The sequence below is a fragment of the Sphaerodactylus townsendi genome, linkage group LG15 (genome assembly GCF_021028975.2).
Source record: "Sphaerodactylus townsendi isolate TG3544 linkage group LG15, MPM_Stown_v2.3, whole genome shotgun sequence".
Taxonomy (NCBI): domain Eukaryota; kingdom Metazoa; phylum Chordata; class Lepidosauria; order Squamata; family Sphaerodactylidae; genus Sphaerodactylus; species Sphaerodactylus townsendi.
This window is the reverse complement of record NC_059439.1, coordinates 28,293,514-28,305,986: the sequence shown is the minus strand read 5'-3', so window position 1 is coordinate 28,305,986 and position 12,473 is coordinate 28,293,514. Positions and strand designations below refer to the sequence as shown.

At 49.8% G+C, this 12,473-nt stretch overlaps 1 protein-coding gene across 1 annotated transcript; it reads left to right on the top strand.

Moving 5' to 3' along the window:
• The first annotated feature begins 7,488 nt into the window (after positions 1-7,488).
• On the top strand, positions 7,489-11,301 carry LENG9 (leukocyte receptor cluster member 9). The gene is given in 3 exon segments (XM_048517804.1): positions 7,489-7,783; positions 9,501-10,025; positions 10,027-11,301. Coding segments are annotated over 2 exon segments (1,551 nt in total). The 5' UTR covers positions 7,489-7,783; positions 9,501-9,519; the 3' UTR covers positions 11,072-11,301.
• The last annotated feature ends 1,172 nt before the right edge of the window (positions 11,302-12,473 follow it).

The following is a 12,473-nucleotide window of genomic DNA, read 5'->3' as shown; positions in this document are numbered from 1 at the left end:
TTTCAATCTATCCACGTTCCACAAATGACTAACACAAGTACCTTTGGCCTGGGTGGGTAGTACTGTTTTACTGAGGGCTGGTAACTTTTCTGGACTTATTTGCAAAGGGTAAAAACTGGGAATGAAATAACTGGGTGGAGAAATAATGTATATTTTGGTGCTGTGTGGTTTCCGGGCTGTATGGCCGTGTTCTAGCAGCATTCTCTCCTGACATTTTGCCTGCATCTGTGGCTGGCATCTTCAGAGGATCTGATGGATCCATCAGATCCTCCGAAGATGCCAGCCACAGATGCAGGCGAAACGTCAGGAGAGAATGCTGCTAGAACACGGCCATACAGCCCGGAAACCACACACCACCCCAGTGATTCTGGCCGTGAAAGCCTTCGACAATACAATGTACATTTTTTTCTCTGGAAGTTGCGATGCGGCCCAGACGAGTGATCTGATCACTGGGTCGCGCCAACGGACTATACCTCTCTCCACCGGGAACTGGATTGCATTCTCCTGTGAGCTACTTGAAGCTGAATGCCATTTCGTAGACTTGCCAGCTAGGATGCAAGGGAGCTTACTGGCTGATATTGGATAGACCCTTTTGAAAGCTGTGATTCCAGAGCCCCAATTCATCAACCTAAACGCCCCGCCCTTTTGCCCTTTGCCCTGATCTGCCTTTTGTTAAAGTGACGCACACCCAGGCACACTCGTCTTTTTCTTTTGAACATCTCTGGACCTGTCTGCACCGATACCAGGACAGAGGCTTCTTTGAACTGTGGGTCGCTCCAACCCGCACGTCTCAAGAGGCGGCAGCTGATAAGCCATCGGGAGGCCCACCTTGTTCGTTTCTCCAGCAGCAGCGGTGTCTCCTGAGTTACCCTTTCGACTCCTCTGTTGGTGCCGCTACTTGTCCGTGCCCCCCCCCCTTCCTTATCCGTCACAGTTTAGCTGTACTGTGATTTCCAACCACTGCATTGCTCAGGTTTAGTTACCCTTTAACACAGTTCCTGTTGACAAAGGGATTTGGAAAAAGTTGCCTGTTTTTTTGGCGGCGTCTGCTTAGGGATGGGGATCTAATCTAGGTTAGGGGTTTCTTTTCTTCGTATGGCAGATTTCGTTCAGAAAAAACTGAAACGGGTTTGATTGTCACGTGAATGGGCGAGCGTTTTGGCCGCTGCAAAAAAATAACTTCAGACTCTTTCTCCTCTTGCCTGTCCTGAATGACGGGGACGCAGTTTAAATATCTTGGGAGGATGGTTCTGAGTAACATTATCGTTGTCCATTTTGTTATTAATTCGTATTATCTGTGCATGGCAAGCCCTTGATATATAATGCTGCCTGCTCCGGACTGGGAAATACCTGGATATTTGAGAGGGTCAAGGGGGGCGGTTTGAGGTATAATGTGGTAGCAGTGGCATCGTGGTTGAGAGCAGGTGCACTCTAATCTGGGGAACCGGGTTTGATTCCCCACTCTGCCACTTGAGCTGTGGAGGCTGATCTGGTGAACTAGATTACCTTGTGCACTCCAACACATGCCAGCTGGGTGACCTTGGGCTAGTCACAGTTCTTTGGAGCTCTCTCAGCCTCACCCACCTCGCAGGGTGTTTGTTGTGCGGGGAGAAGGGAAAGGAGATTGTAAGCCCCTTTGGGTCTCCTTACAGGAGAGAAAAGGGGGGTATAAATCCAAACTATTCTTCTATAATTCCATGGATTCCACCCTCCAAAGCAGCCCCTACGGTGAGATGAATCTTACATTTGAAGTGGTTTGAAGTTAGCTCTCTGAAAGGAGTTGGAGAGTCTTCTAAGCAGAGAGTTGGGAGTCCTGCAAAGGGCCGAGATGTGAGCAGACAAGATGGTTGGCGAAGATGATTTAAAAAAAAAAACCTTTATTATCTCCTATTTTATTTTCTACCCATCTACGTAGAGAGGTGGCATGATGTAGAGGCGAAAAGACTGAAGCTTCTGGTTTAAATGTCACCTCTGCCAAGCTATAGTATCTCCCACTAGCAGTAAGAGGTGAAAAATTCCTGCCCTGCAGGATCGTTGTAAGAATTACAAAGAAGAAAATGTGTTATGTGAAGCTCTTTAAATGCTCGAAATGCTGAAGTATTACGCTGTCTCGGAAATTGTCCTTTTCTCTTCCCGGGGAAGTTGTCCTTTTCTCTCACTGTCGTTAAAGCAGGAAAGGTGGGCGCAGTTTCCTTCGGCAGAGGTTGTGTCTCTCCCCACTGATACTCTTTTAAGACTGCTTGACGTTTGCATCGAGGACCACCGGCCACTGACTATGGTTGCCAAATCTGGTTTTGGAAATCCCCGAAGATTTGGGGGTAGATCCTGCAGAAGGCTGGGAGGTGGGTCAAGACCTCCGCAGGGTACCCGTTTTCCAAAGCCGCTGTTTTCTCCAGCAGAGACCGTTTTTAATTTTGGTCAGTGGTTAAGCTCAACCTGAAATCGGCAACCCTTTGACTGACTGCAAAATGAATTGGGGCTGGGCTCTGATTGTCCTTCTCTTGGAGGGGGCAGGGAACAACCTCTACCTGTGTCCTCATTTATCCCCCCCCCCCCCCGCCCCCACATTTAAGTCCAAAACCTCTGTGACTTTCATGGTTCATGCAACGAGACGGTTCTGTCTGTATATCTCTTTATTTTGTAATAGCTCATTTTATGGATTGCGATGTATAAAATGCCTATCCTTCCCCGCCCCCCCCAACCTCATGTTAAGTTTAATTCTAGTAGCAGAACATTTGAATGGTGACCAAAATGTAATTAAAAGAATATTAGTTTCAGATGCTTCGTTTTCCATTTGTGCATCCGCGTTTCTTGCCGCGCTTCCAGGACAAAGGGTGTTGTGGGCGGTTGGTTCTCTGCATCCACGCAGGACTCGTGGCAATCGGCGTAGGTGGCCCGTTCTCGCGGACACCCAAGTAGCCCTAGATTCCAGAGCGGAAACCATGCAGTCAAAATGGCACGGAGTCATTTGGTGGCACCTTGAAGGCTAGCAGATTGTTTGTGGTTGTGTCTGAGGCAGGGTTGGGACGGCAGTCGCTCCGTGCCCTTCTGCATAATGCTTCCATGTTTCCGCACAATTGCCTGGGTGTGGGACTAATGTATGCACCCTGTAAAAAATGCCCTTGCCCAGATGTGCTTTTTAAAATCGCCTTTCTCCATCTCTTCCTGCCCTTCCTGTATGACAGTGATAAGGTTTTACAAGTGTCAGCAAAAAAAGGGGGGGTGAGATCTCTCAAAAAATGTCACCGCAGCTGTTTCGGCTGCTGGCGAGACACAGCCACGTCCCTGATGGAGCAGAAGCCATTTTGTTCTGCACAGGTCCCTGATGGCGCGGAAGCCATTTTGTTCTGCACAGGTCCCTGATGGAGCGGAAGCCATTTTGTTCTGCACAGGTCCCTGATGGAGCGGAAGCCATTTTGTTCTGCACAGGTCCCTGATGGAGCGGAAGCCATTTTGTTCTGCACAGGTCCCTGATGGCGCGGAAGCCATTTTGTTCTGCACAGGTCCCTGATGGCGCAGAAGCCATTTTGTTCTGCACAGGTCCCTGATGGTGCGGAAGCCATTTTGTTCTGCATAGGTCCCTGATGGAGCAGAAGCCATTTTGTTCTGCACAGGTCCCTGATGGTGCGGAAGCCATTTTGTTCTGCACAGGTCCCTGATGGAGCAGAAGCCATTTTGTTCTGCACAGGTCCCTGATGGAGCGGAAGCCATTTTGTTCTGCACAGGTCCCTGATGGAGCGGAAGCCATTTTGTTCTGCACAGGTCCCTGATGGCGCGGAAGCCATTTTGTTCTGCACAGGTCCCTGATGGTGCGGAAGCCATTTTGTTCTGCACAGGTCCCTGATGGTGCGGAAGCCATTTTGTTCTGCACAGGTCCCTGATGGGGTGGAAGCCATTTTGTTCTGCACAGGTCCCTGATGGCGCAGAAGCCATTTTGTTCTGCACACGTCCCTGATGGTGCGGAAGCCATTTTGTTCTGCACAGGTCTCTGGTAAGTGAAATAGGGTGCCGGCCCAAAGGACTGTCATCTCTTCGACGCCACCACGGAGATGGTGAGCCAGGCTCATTCCATTAAAACAGAGTGTTATCTCCACTGGCCCAAGGTCACCCAGCAGGCTTCATGTGGAGGAACAGGGAATCGAACCCGGTTCTTCAGATTAGAGTCCCCTGCTCTAAACCACGACACACCACGCTGCAAGGAGATACGTTAATCCCACCAGAGGCCCTTCTTCCTTCCCTCTCCCCAATGTAGTTGAAGAAAGAAAACTTGGTGTGTTTAAGAAACTGCCATATTCTAACTTAATCAAATTTGAGCAACCTCTTTTACATTCCTTCTTAAAACCATTTCAGTCAGCAATTGGCTTCGTCAACATGAAGAAGAGTTTGAAGAAGAGTTTGGATTTATATCCCCCCCTTTCTCTCCTGTAGGAGACTCAAAGGGGCTTACAATCTCCTTGCCCTTCCCCCCTCACAACAAACACCCTGTGAGGTGGGCGGGGCTGAGAGAGCTCCGAGAAGCTGTGACTAGCCCAAGGTCACCCAGCTGGCGTGTGTGGGAGTGCACAGGCTAATCTGAATTCCGCAAATAAGCCTCCACAGCTCAAGCGGCAGAGCGGGGAATCAAACCCGGTTCCTCCAGATCAGAGTGCACCTGCTCTTAGCCACTGCTCTTAGCCACTACGCCACTGCTGCTCATCATGACCACAACACCTTGTTTTCTTCTCCCCTGCCTTCTGCCCCCCCCCCCTTTTCTTATAATGTTGGTTGCTCAAGGCACAGAAACTGCTACAGACCAGAAACATTTGTCCTCTCCTTAGGGGTGTTCCTCGGTTGGTCTGCCTTGACCCTTGCCGAGCCCAGCTACCCTGTTTCCCCTAATATAAGACATCCCCGAAAAATAAGACATAGTAGAGGCTTTGCTGAAGTGCGAAATATAAGGCATCCCCCGAAAGTAAGACGTAGCAAAGTTGTTGTTTGGAAGCATGCCCGACGAACAGAACACAAAAAAACAAGACATCCCCTGAAAATAAGACACAGCGCATCTTTGGGAGCAAAAATTAAGATAAGACACTGTCTTATATGCAGGGAAACATGGTATTGCTTTTGGATGTAATCTTTACATGTTGATCCAGACTTATTTTTCCCTCTGGAAATATCTGGAGCTTCATTTTGGTTTCTGACGCTCAGTTATCGCACCCGATCAATATAGTGATGTCTCCTGGGGTAATTTTAGAGGGGGGGGGAGATGTTTGGGGAACCTTAAGAGGGCCTCTTGAAGAAGGCCAGACTGGTGACTGTGGAGGATGACGGCCGGACCTTCCCTCCTTGGCCCCTTCCGCACATGCAGAATAACACGCTTTCAATCCACTTTCAGTGCACTTTGCAGCTGGATTTTGCTGTGTGGAACAGCAAAATCCACTTGCAAACGACTGTGAAAGTGGATTGAAAGCGTGTTATTCTGCATGTGCGGACGGGGCCCTTGTGACCAACATCACTGTAGCTGCGGTTACTGCAGATTTGTTCGGGAAGCTCAGGAACGGAGCTTGAATTCTCCAGCTGTAGCATCTCTTCCCGGCCTTATCTGGGCGTCTGGTGCCTCCGCTGGCTGGTCTCTCTCTCCCAGCTGTGCATTTCCTGCCGGAGGATAAACAGATCAGGGGGCCTCCAGTGACACAATCCAGACTTGGCGGGATCAAGGGAAGTCATGGCAAAGGCAACCTGTGAAGCGCACCAGCTGGAGGAGAAACCACGGGGAGGCCTTTCCCCCTCTCTGCTGGGTCGTGGCGCCAAGCCTGGACTCCGCAGTCTTCCACAAAAGGGCTGAGTGTGTTAGTTACCAGTTGACATGATACGGTTGCGCTCCCAGCTGCTTCAGTAGGACTTTGGAGCCAGTTCTTGAGAATTGGCCATGCAAGCGGACACTTGGCCCCATCTGGAGCGTCGAAAGCAGCCTTCTGAGGTGGTACAAAGAGCCCTTCAATCCCTTTCCCACCGTGTGACAGATTCATTTGCAGAACTTTTCTTTTCAAAATATAGATCCTGTCAGGAGCGAACGGTAAAGTTCACAGCTGCAGTTCAGGGCAAAACAAAATGTTGAAAACACTAGTTACCAAAGTACTCAGCCTTTGACAATAGATCGTTATAATGATTGGTTATATGCTGGTCGAGAGAGGGACGGGGTCAGCGCTTGTAATTCATGGCTTTGGCCACTGGAGGGCAGCAGGCAGCGTCCTGGCCTCGTGCGAAGCTGCTGCCCTCCAATGGCCAAAGCCATGAATTACAAGCGCTGACCCCCCTTGTGTCCCCCCCACCAGCGTATAACGATCGTTATAACGGACCCTATCCCTATTACAAGCGCTGAGGCCCCTCGGCGCTTGTAATAGGGATAGGGTCCGTTATATGATCGTTATAACGATGGTCGAGGGGGGACACAAGGGGTATCTGCGCTTATACTTCATGACTATGGCCACTGGAGGGCAGCCTTCGCACGATCGTTATAATGATGGTCAGGGGGGACACAAGGGGTATCTGCGCTTGTACTTCATGACTATGGCCACTGGAGGGCAGCCTTCGCACGAGGCCAGGACGCTGGCTGCTGCCCTCCAGTGGCCAAAGTCATGAAGTACAAGCGCCGACACCCCTTTGTGTGTCCCCCCCCCTCGACCCCCTTATAATCGATAGGAACCTATATAACGCTGGTCGAGGGGAAACATAAGGTCGGCGCTTGCAATAGGGATCGGGTCCGTTATAGCGATCGTTACAACCATGGTTGGGGGGGAAAACACAAGGGAGGTCGGCGCTTGCAATAGAGATGGGGTCCGTTATAGCGATCGTTATAACGATGGTCGGGGAACACAAGGGTGGGTCGGTGCTTGTAATAGGGATAAGGTCCATTACAACGATCGTTATAGCGATCGTTATAGCGATGTTCGAGGGGGAACACAAGGGCGGGTCGGCGCTTGTAATAGGGATAGGGTCCGTTATAACGATGGTCGAGGGGGAACACAAGGGCGGGTCGGCGCTTCTTCATGACTTTGGCCACTGGAAGCAGCAGGGTCCTCAGCGGCTCCCCTGCCCAAGGAGGCACGTGTGGCCAAAGCCAGGGCTACAGTTTGCCTTGTTACGCCCCTGGGCCCAGCCTTGCTTTGCTTCTGAGATCTGACAGGTTCCAGCTAGCTTGGACCATTCATGTTAAGAATTTATTTTTAAAAAGTAGTAAACAGCATTTCCAGCCCCTGGAGGAGAAAGAGAAATATGGGCAGCACACTCCCCTCTGCCCAGCATACTACTTGTGATTACTTCAGAATGGTTCTCTTTAATTAGCAATACTAATAGGACCTGCTATCCTCATAGCAAGCCCATCTGGAGTCGAACACCCTCTGGTTTCAAGGTCTTAATCAGCAATCCCTACAATCTAGACACCAGCTTGTCAGTGGTGAGGGAAAAAACTCTGTCCATGCTCGAGGGTAATCCTCCCCTTATGCGCCAAAACTAACCCCTGGGGCAAATGAAATCCTGCCCAAAGGGCTCTTGAGCACGTTAAAAGGACGCCAATTGGGGGAAGCGCGCCCTCTGCTGGCTGCCTGTGGGAATTGTTGGGTGGGTGACTTCAACATCCCATCATGCTTTCAAGAGGTTCCCGTTAAGGTCCGCCTCCGCCCTTGTCTCCAGGAAGGACAGATCAGGAAACAAAACAGCGGTGGAGATCGACTGATACCTTGGGGATCGCCGTCAAAGAAGGGCGTGTGGGGCCGGGGATCGACTGGCTGGCTGGGAGAATAAGGTAGGTTTTGGGTCTCCGATTTGGGCTGTCTGTTCTCCTCTTCGCAAAGCATGTGCTCGGCGCTGTACTTGCCCGCAAGAGCCCCCGCCCGCATTCTAGGGACAAGGCATTTGTGTACGTGAGAATGAGTTGACCCGCGTGTAGAAGAGCGGGCAGAAAAAGAGCTAGGCTGGGGCAGGGAATGCTCAGGGAGTAGAAGAAGGGCGCTCCCAGCACTTGAGGAAGCAACTCCGGCTTGCCCGGGCAAGTCCCACCCAGCTGTGCATGGGGTTGGGACTGGCTGTCATGCTTCTCTAGTCTCCTTGTAGGTATTTGGATGACTCTGCAGTGATAGAAGCTCCTCTGTTTATGATATATTCTGTCTTCCCTGCCTCCTGGGGATGCCAACCTCCAGGCCAGTCCCCCCTTGTCAAAAAACAAACTCAGGGGAAACCAGAAGATATCAATACAACCACTTTGCTCCACTAGCTAGAAGTACAACAGTACTGAACAAACTTGCGCTGTATCTTGTTGCAATCCAGATTTGGCCTGAGTAAAAACTTATTCAGGTCAATCGCGGCTTCCATATTTTTGTAAGAAGCTACTTAGTTCCCACAATCAAGTTACACAACTTCAGATTATGTTCAAAAGCAAATACAGTGTCATCGTCCACAACTAATTGTTCACAACTCTGTACTTCACCAAAGGAACGTGCTAGTCGGGGATGGGGCGGTATATTAAATCAAATTAATAATAATAATAATAATAATAATAATAATAATAATAATAATAATAATAATAATAATAATAATAATAATAATAATAATAATAATAATAATAATGAGGATTTAAGGATTGAACTACAAAGACTCTGGCACAAACCAATAAAGGTGGTCCCAGTGGTGATCGGCACACTGGGTGCAGTGCCTAAAGACCTTGGACGGCACTTAAAAACAATCGGCGCTGACAAAATCACCATATGTCAGCTGCAAAAGGCCACCCTACTCGGCTCTGCACGCATTATTCGTCGATACATCGCACAGTCCTAGATGCTTGGGAAGTGTCTGACGTGTGATGTAATACAAAATCCAGCATATTGATCTTGTTTGCTGTGTATAACTATTTTTGTATCAATAATAATAATAATAATAATAATAATAATAATAATAATAATAGTCAAATGTTATGGTTCACCGAAACAATGAGTAGAGAAACTTCATTTGGCTTAATGTGAGTAGAAATTTTATTTCGCGTGATTGAGGCTTCGGTAGCGGCTTCTTACAAAAATATTGATGCCTTGATTGAGCTAGATAATTTTTTATTCGTATTACAATTGAATTATGGTAAGAGTCAGCCTTATATGGCACACGTTTGTTTCATACTATTGGCCTTATAGCCAGTGGTGTAGAGTAGCTGTATTGATAACCTACAGGTGGGACCGTGCAGTGTCCTGAAATTACAGCTGATCTGCGGTCTAAAGAGGTTGGTTTCACTCCAGAAAACGACAGCTTTGGAGTGTAGCCTCTTGGGCATTAACACCTGCTGAAGCCCTGCCCCAAATTCTGCCTCCTTAAGCTTCCCCCAACCTCCAGGAATTTCCTAACCCAGAGTTGGCACCCTTACAGTGCCCATGGCCCCTTAATTCCACCTGTCCCGCATTGCCCCGATGCAATTGGTGAGTGAAAACAGGAGACAGGTCAAATTCCCTTTCCCGATTCTAATTCTGTTCCTCCCACAGAGCCATTACCTCTTAAGCAATGGCAGAGTTGCCACTCCCCGCTGCTGGGAATCCTGCCACCCACCCTTCTGACGCTGCTGCAGAATCACCGTCACCCGTTGCTGATTCAACACCAGGTGAGAACGGCACGCTCGAGGGGAAAACCCCGTGCCGTTTTTTCAAGGAAGGGCGCTGCCGCTTTGGGACTCGTTGCCGCAATCTCCACCCCACTGATCCAGGCAACACCTGCAATTTAGAAGACCACAGACCTCCCAGCCAGGAACTTTCCCTGCACCCTCCCGCGGAGAAAAAACCTCCCATGAAAACTGCCGAGGACGTCATCTCCCTTCGCATAGAGGCTGCGGATGGGACCCCCGGGTGCCGGGCTATTGAATCGCTTTCCACCATCGGGCTACCTGATCGGCAGTATCTTAAGCTGACCTTAGAAGAACCTTTTGCCGCTTTCTCCTGGGAGGACCTGGCTTCGGCCGCGCCCGGGGTGCTGGCTATCCCCAAACATAGAATCCAGTACTTCAAATACGGGGAGCGTGTGGGACAAAGCCAGCCGCACAGACGACGTCTTTGGGTCTACAGGCGGCGGGAGAACCATCTTACAGGTGATAAAGGAAGAAGAAGCTGCGGCAGAGGCTGTTGGGGGAAAGGCGCACGGCCGTGCTCCAGATGAAGGAGGAGGGAGAACGGGAGAAGAGGGCAGTCTTGATTCAGCCGGAGATGTAGAAAAGGGCTTGGACGGAGCAGCCGGCAGACAGGAGGCAGTTGAGCAGTTTGGGGAAACGGTGGAAAACTTGGATGGAAGTGCAGCAACCGGGGAGGCAGGAGGAAAAGTGGCCGAGTCGGGCACAGTAGGACATCCCGAGGAAGAGTTGTCCACGTTGGTTGGCATGAAACAGGAAGATGAGCCAATGGTAGGGGAGGAGGATGAAGAAAACGGGGCTTCTGAAAGCAGAACTGGGAGACACTTTCCTTGTCACAGACAGCGCCCGACCCACTTCCTGGCCATCCAGGTCACAAGTTCTGAGATTCGGAAAGCGGCGGGGCATATCCAGAGTACCCTTTGCAAGGTCCGCCCGGACTTAGCTGAATTCTGTGTGCCTCTGCCTACTCTCCACCTCACGTTATGCCTGCTGCGTTTAGACACCCCCGAAGAGATCCACAGAGCTATTGCGGCTCTGCAGGAGCTGCAAACGCACAACCGTCGGCTGCTGCCCCCTGCCTTGGTCACGTCCTTCCAGGGGGTGGAGATGTTCCATTCCCGCGTGCTCTACATGTGCCCGACCTCTGTGGCTGATCTGGGAACACTGGTCCGCACTTTGGAAGATGCCTTTCGCAGGAAGGGTTTGACGGTGATTCCCCCTCCCAAGCAAGATACGTTCCACTTGACGGTGGTGAAGATCCCCAGGAAGCTGGGGCTGCACTTGCCAGCGGATTCTTCCTGGCTCCCTCCCATCGAAGATTTGGAGAGCCAGGCTGTAGAGGCAATATGCTTGTGTGAGGTCGGGCAAGGGAGGAAGACGGATGGATTTTATACCACTGTGTTGAAATTAGATCTGTACTGGGAAGGGAACGGGTAGCAGCCGGCAGATAAGTACGGCTTGGACTCTGGGCCTAGCTTCTGTCCACTCTTGAGGGAGGGAAGGGTCTTCTAATAAGGCCGTCTCCTCATCCCACTTGAATTCATTCTGGATTAAGAGTTGGATTTATATCCCTCCTTTCTCTCCCATAAGGAGACTCAAAGGGGCTTACAATCTCCTTTCCATTCCCCCACAACAAACACACTGTGAGATGAGTGGGGCTGAGAGAGCTCTGAAGAATTGTGACTAGCCCAAGATCAGCCAGCTGGCGTGTGTTGGGAGTGCCTAGGCTAATCTGGTTCATCAGATAAACCTCCCCAGCTCAAGTGGCACAGCGGGGCATCAAACCTGGTACTCCAGATTAGCGTGCACTTGTTCTTAACTACTACACCATGCTGGCTAACAGAGGAGTGTGCTAAAAAGGATAATTTAGAGTGGAATGGGAAGAGTGGGCAAAACCCAAAGAATTCCACTGGAACTGTTATAACACAGCAGTGGGAATTGGAACCTTTCACTTGGATAAGAGGGAGGTGATCTAATGGCTTTAAGGACAGAAGAAACCCAGGAAAGCTCTAACCCTCATTAATAAGTCTCAGGCTTTTTGGACAGCACAAAGAAATGCCCAATATGTAGCAAGGTTTCCTTTTGTTGCATGAGAGGCCCTTAACACCAAGTGGTCCCAATTTAGGCCCTTTCTAAGTGAAATGGACTGGAAAATATTTTGGCTGCCTCCTTTGAGATGGTGGCCTTAAAATCACCCTATGCCTGAATCTCTGGCTTCCCTTGGGAGGAGCTTTTGACCAGTTGTTGCTACGGGTGAACGTGACTGAAAACATTTACAGGCAGTTGCCTTAGAGACAGATCATTGGGTGTGTGCATATCTACAGGTAAGATGAACACTAGTTTGCCGACACTGGTTTCACAATGCTGACATCTGTAAGGTAAGATTGGCAGCGGCAGTCAACACTGACCTCTTGTGTTCTGTTGACAGAAAAGGTGTAGAAGAGCAAGACTTGACTCCAGTAGCGCCATAAAGACCCAAGATTTCCAGAGTGTGAGATTTCAAGAGTCAAGATTCCTTTCTCGAGACACTTTGAGAGCCTTGAGTCCTTACTCTGGACATGATTGGTCTCTTAAGGGGCAACCGGACTTAAATCTTTCTCTTCTACTGCAGACCGACACATTCGGGCACCTGAAACTATTTCCAAGATGTAGAAGAAATAATTGCACTTCTTTGCCAAGGGTGATTTTAGCAATTCAGTTAGATAGTTCTAACGTGTGGTAATGGTCAGAAGGGAACTAAGATTCAGGTCTAGACTAACAGACCTGCCCCCCCCCTCCCCCCGACACACAGAAAAGCTGGCCAGCTCTGACTGGAATGGGGGAATTTGAGTGAGAAGAA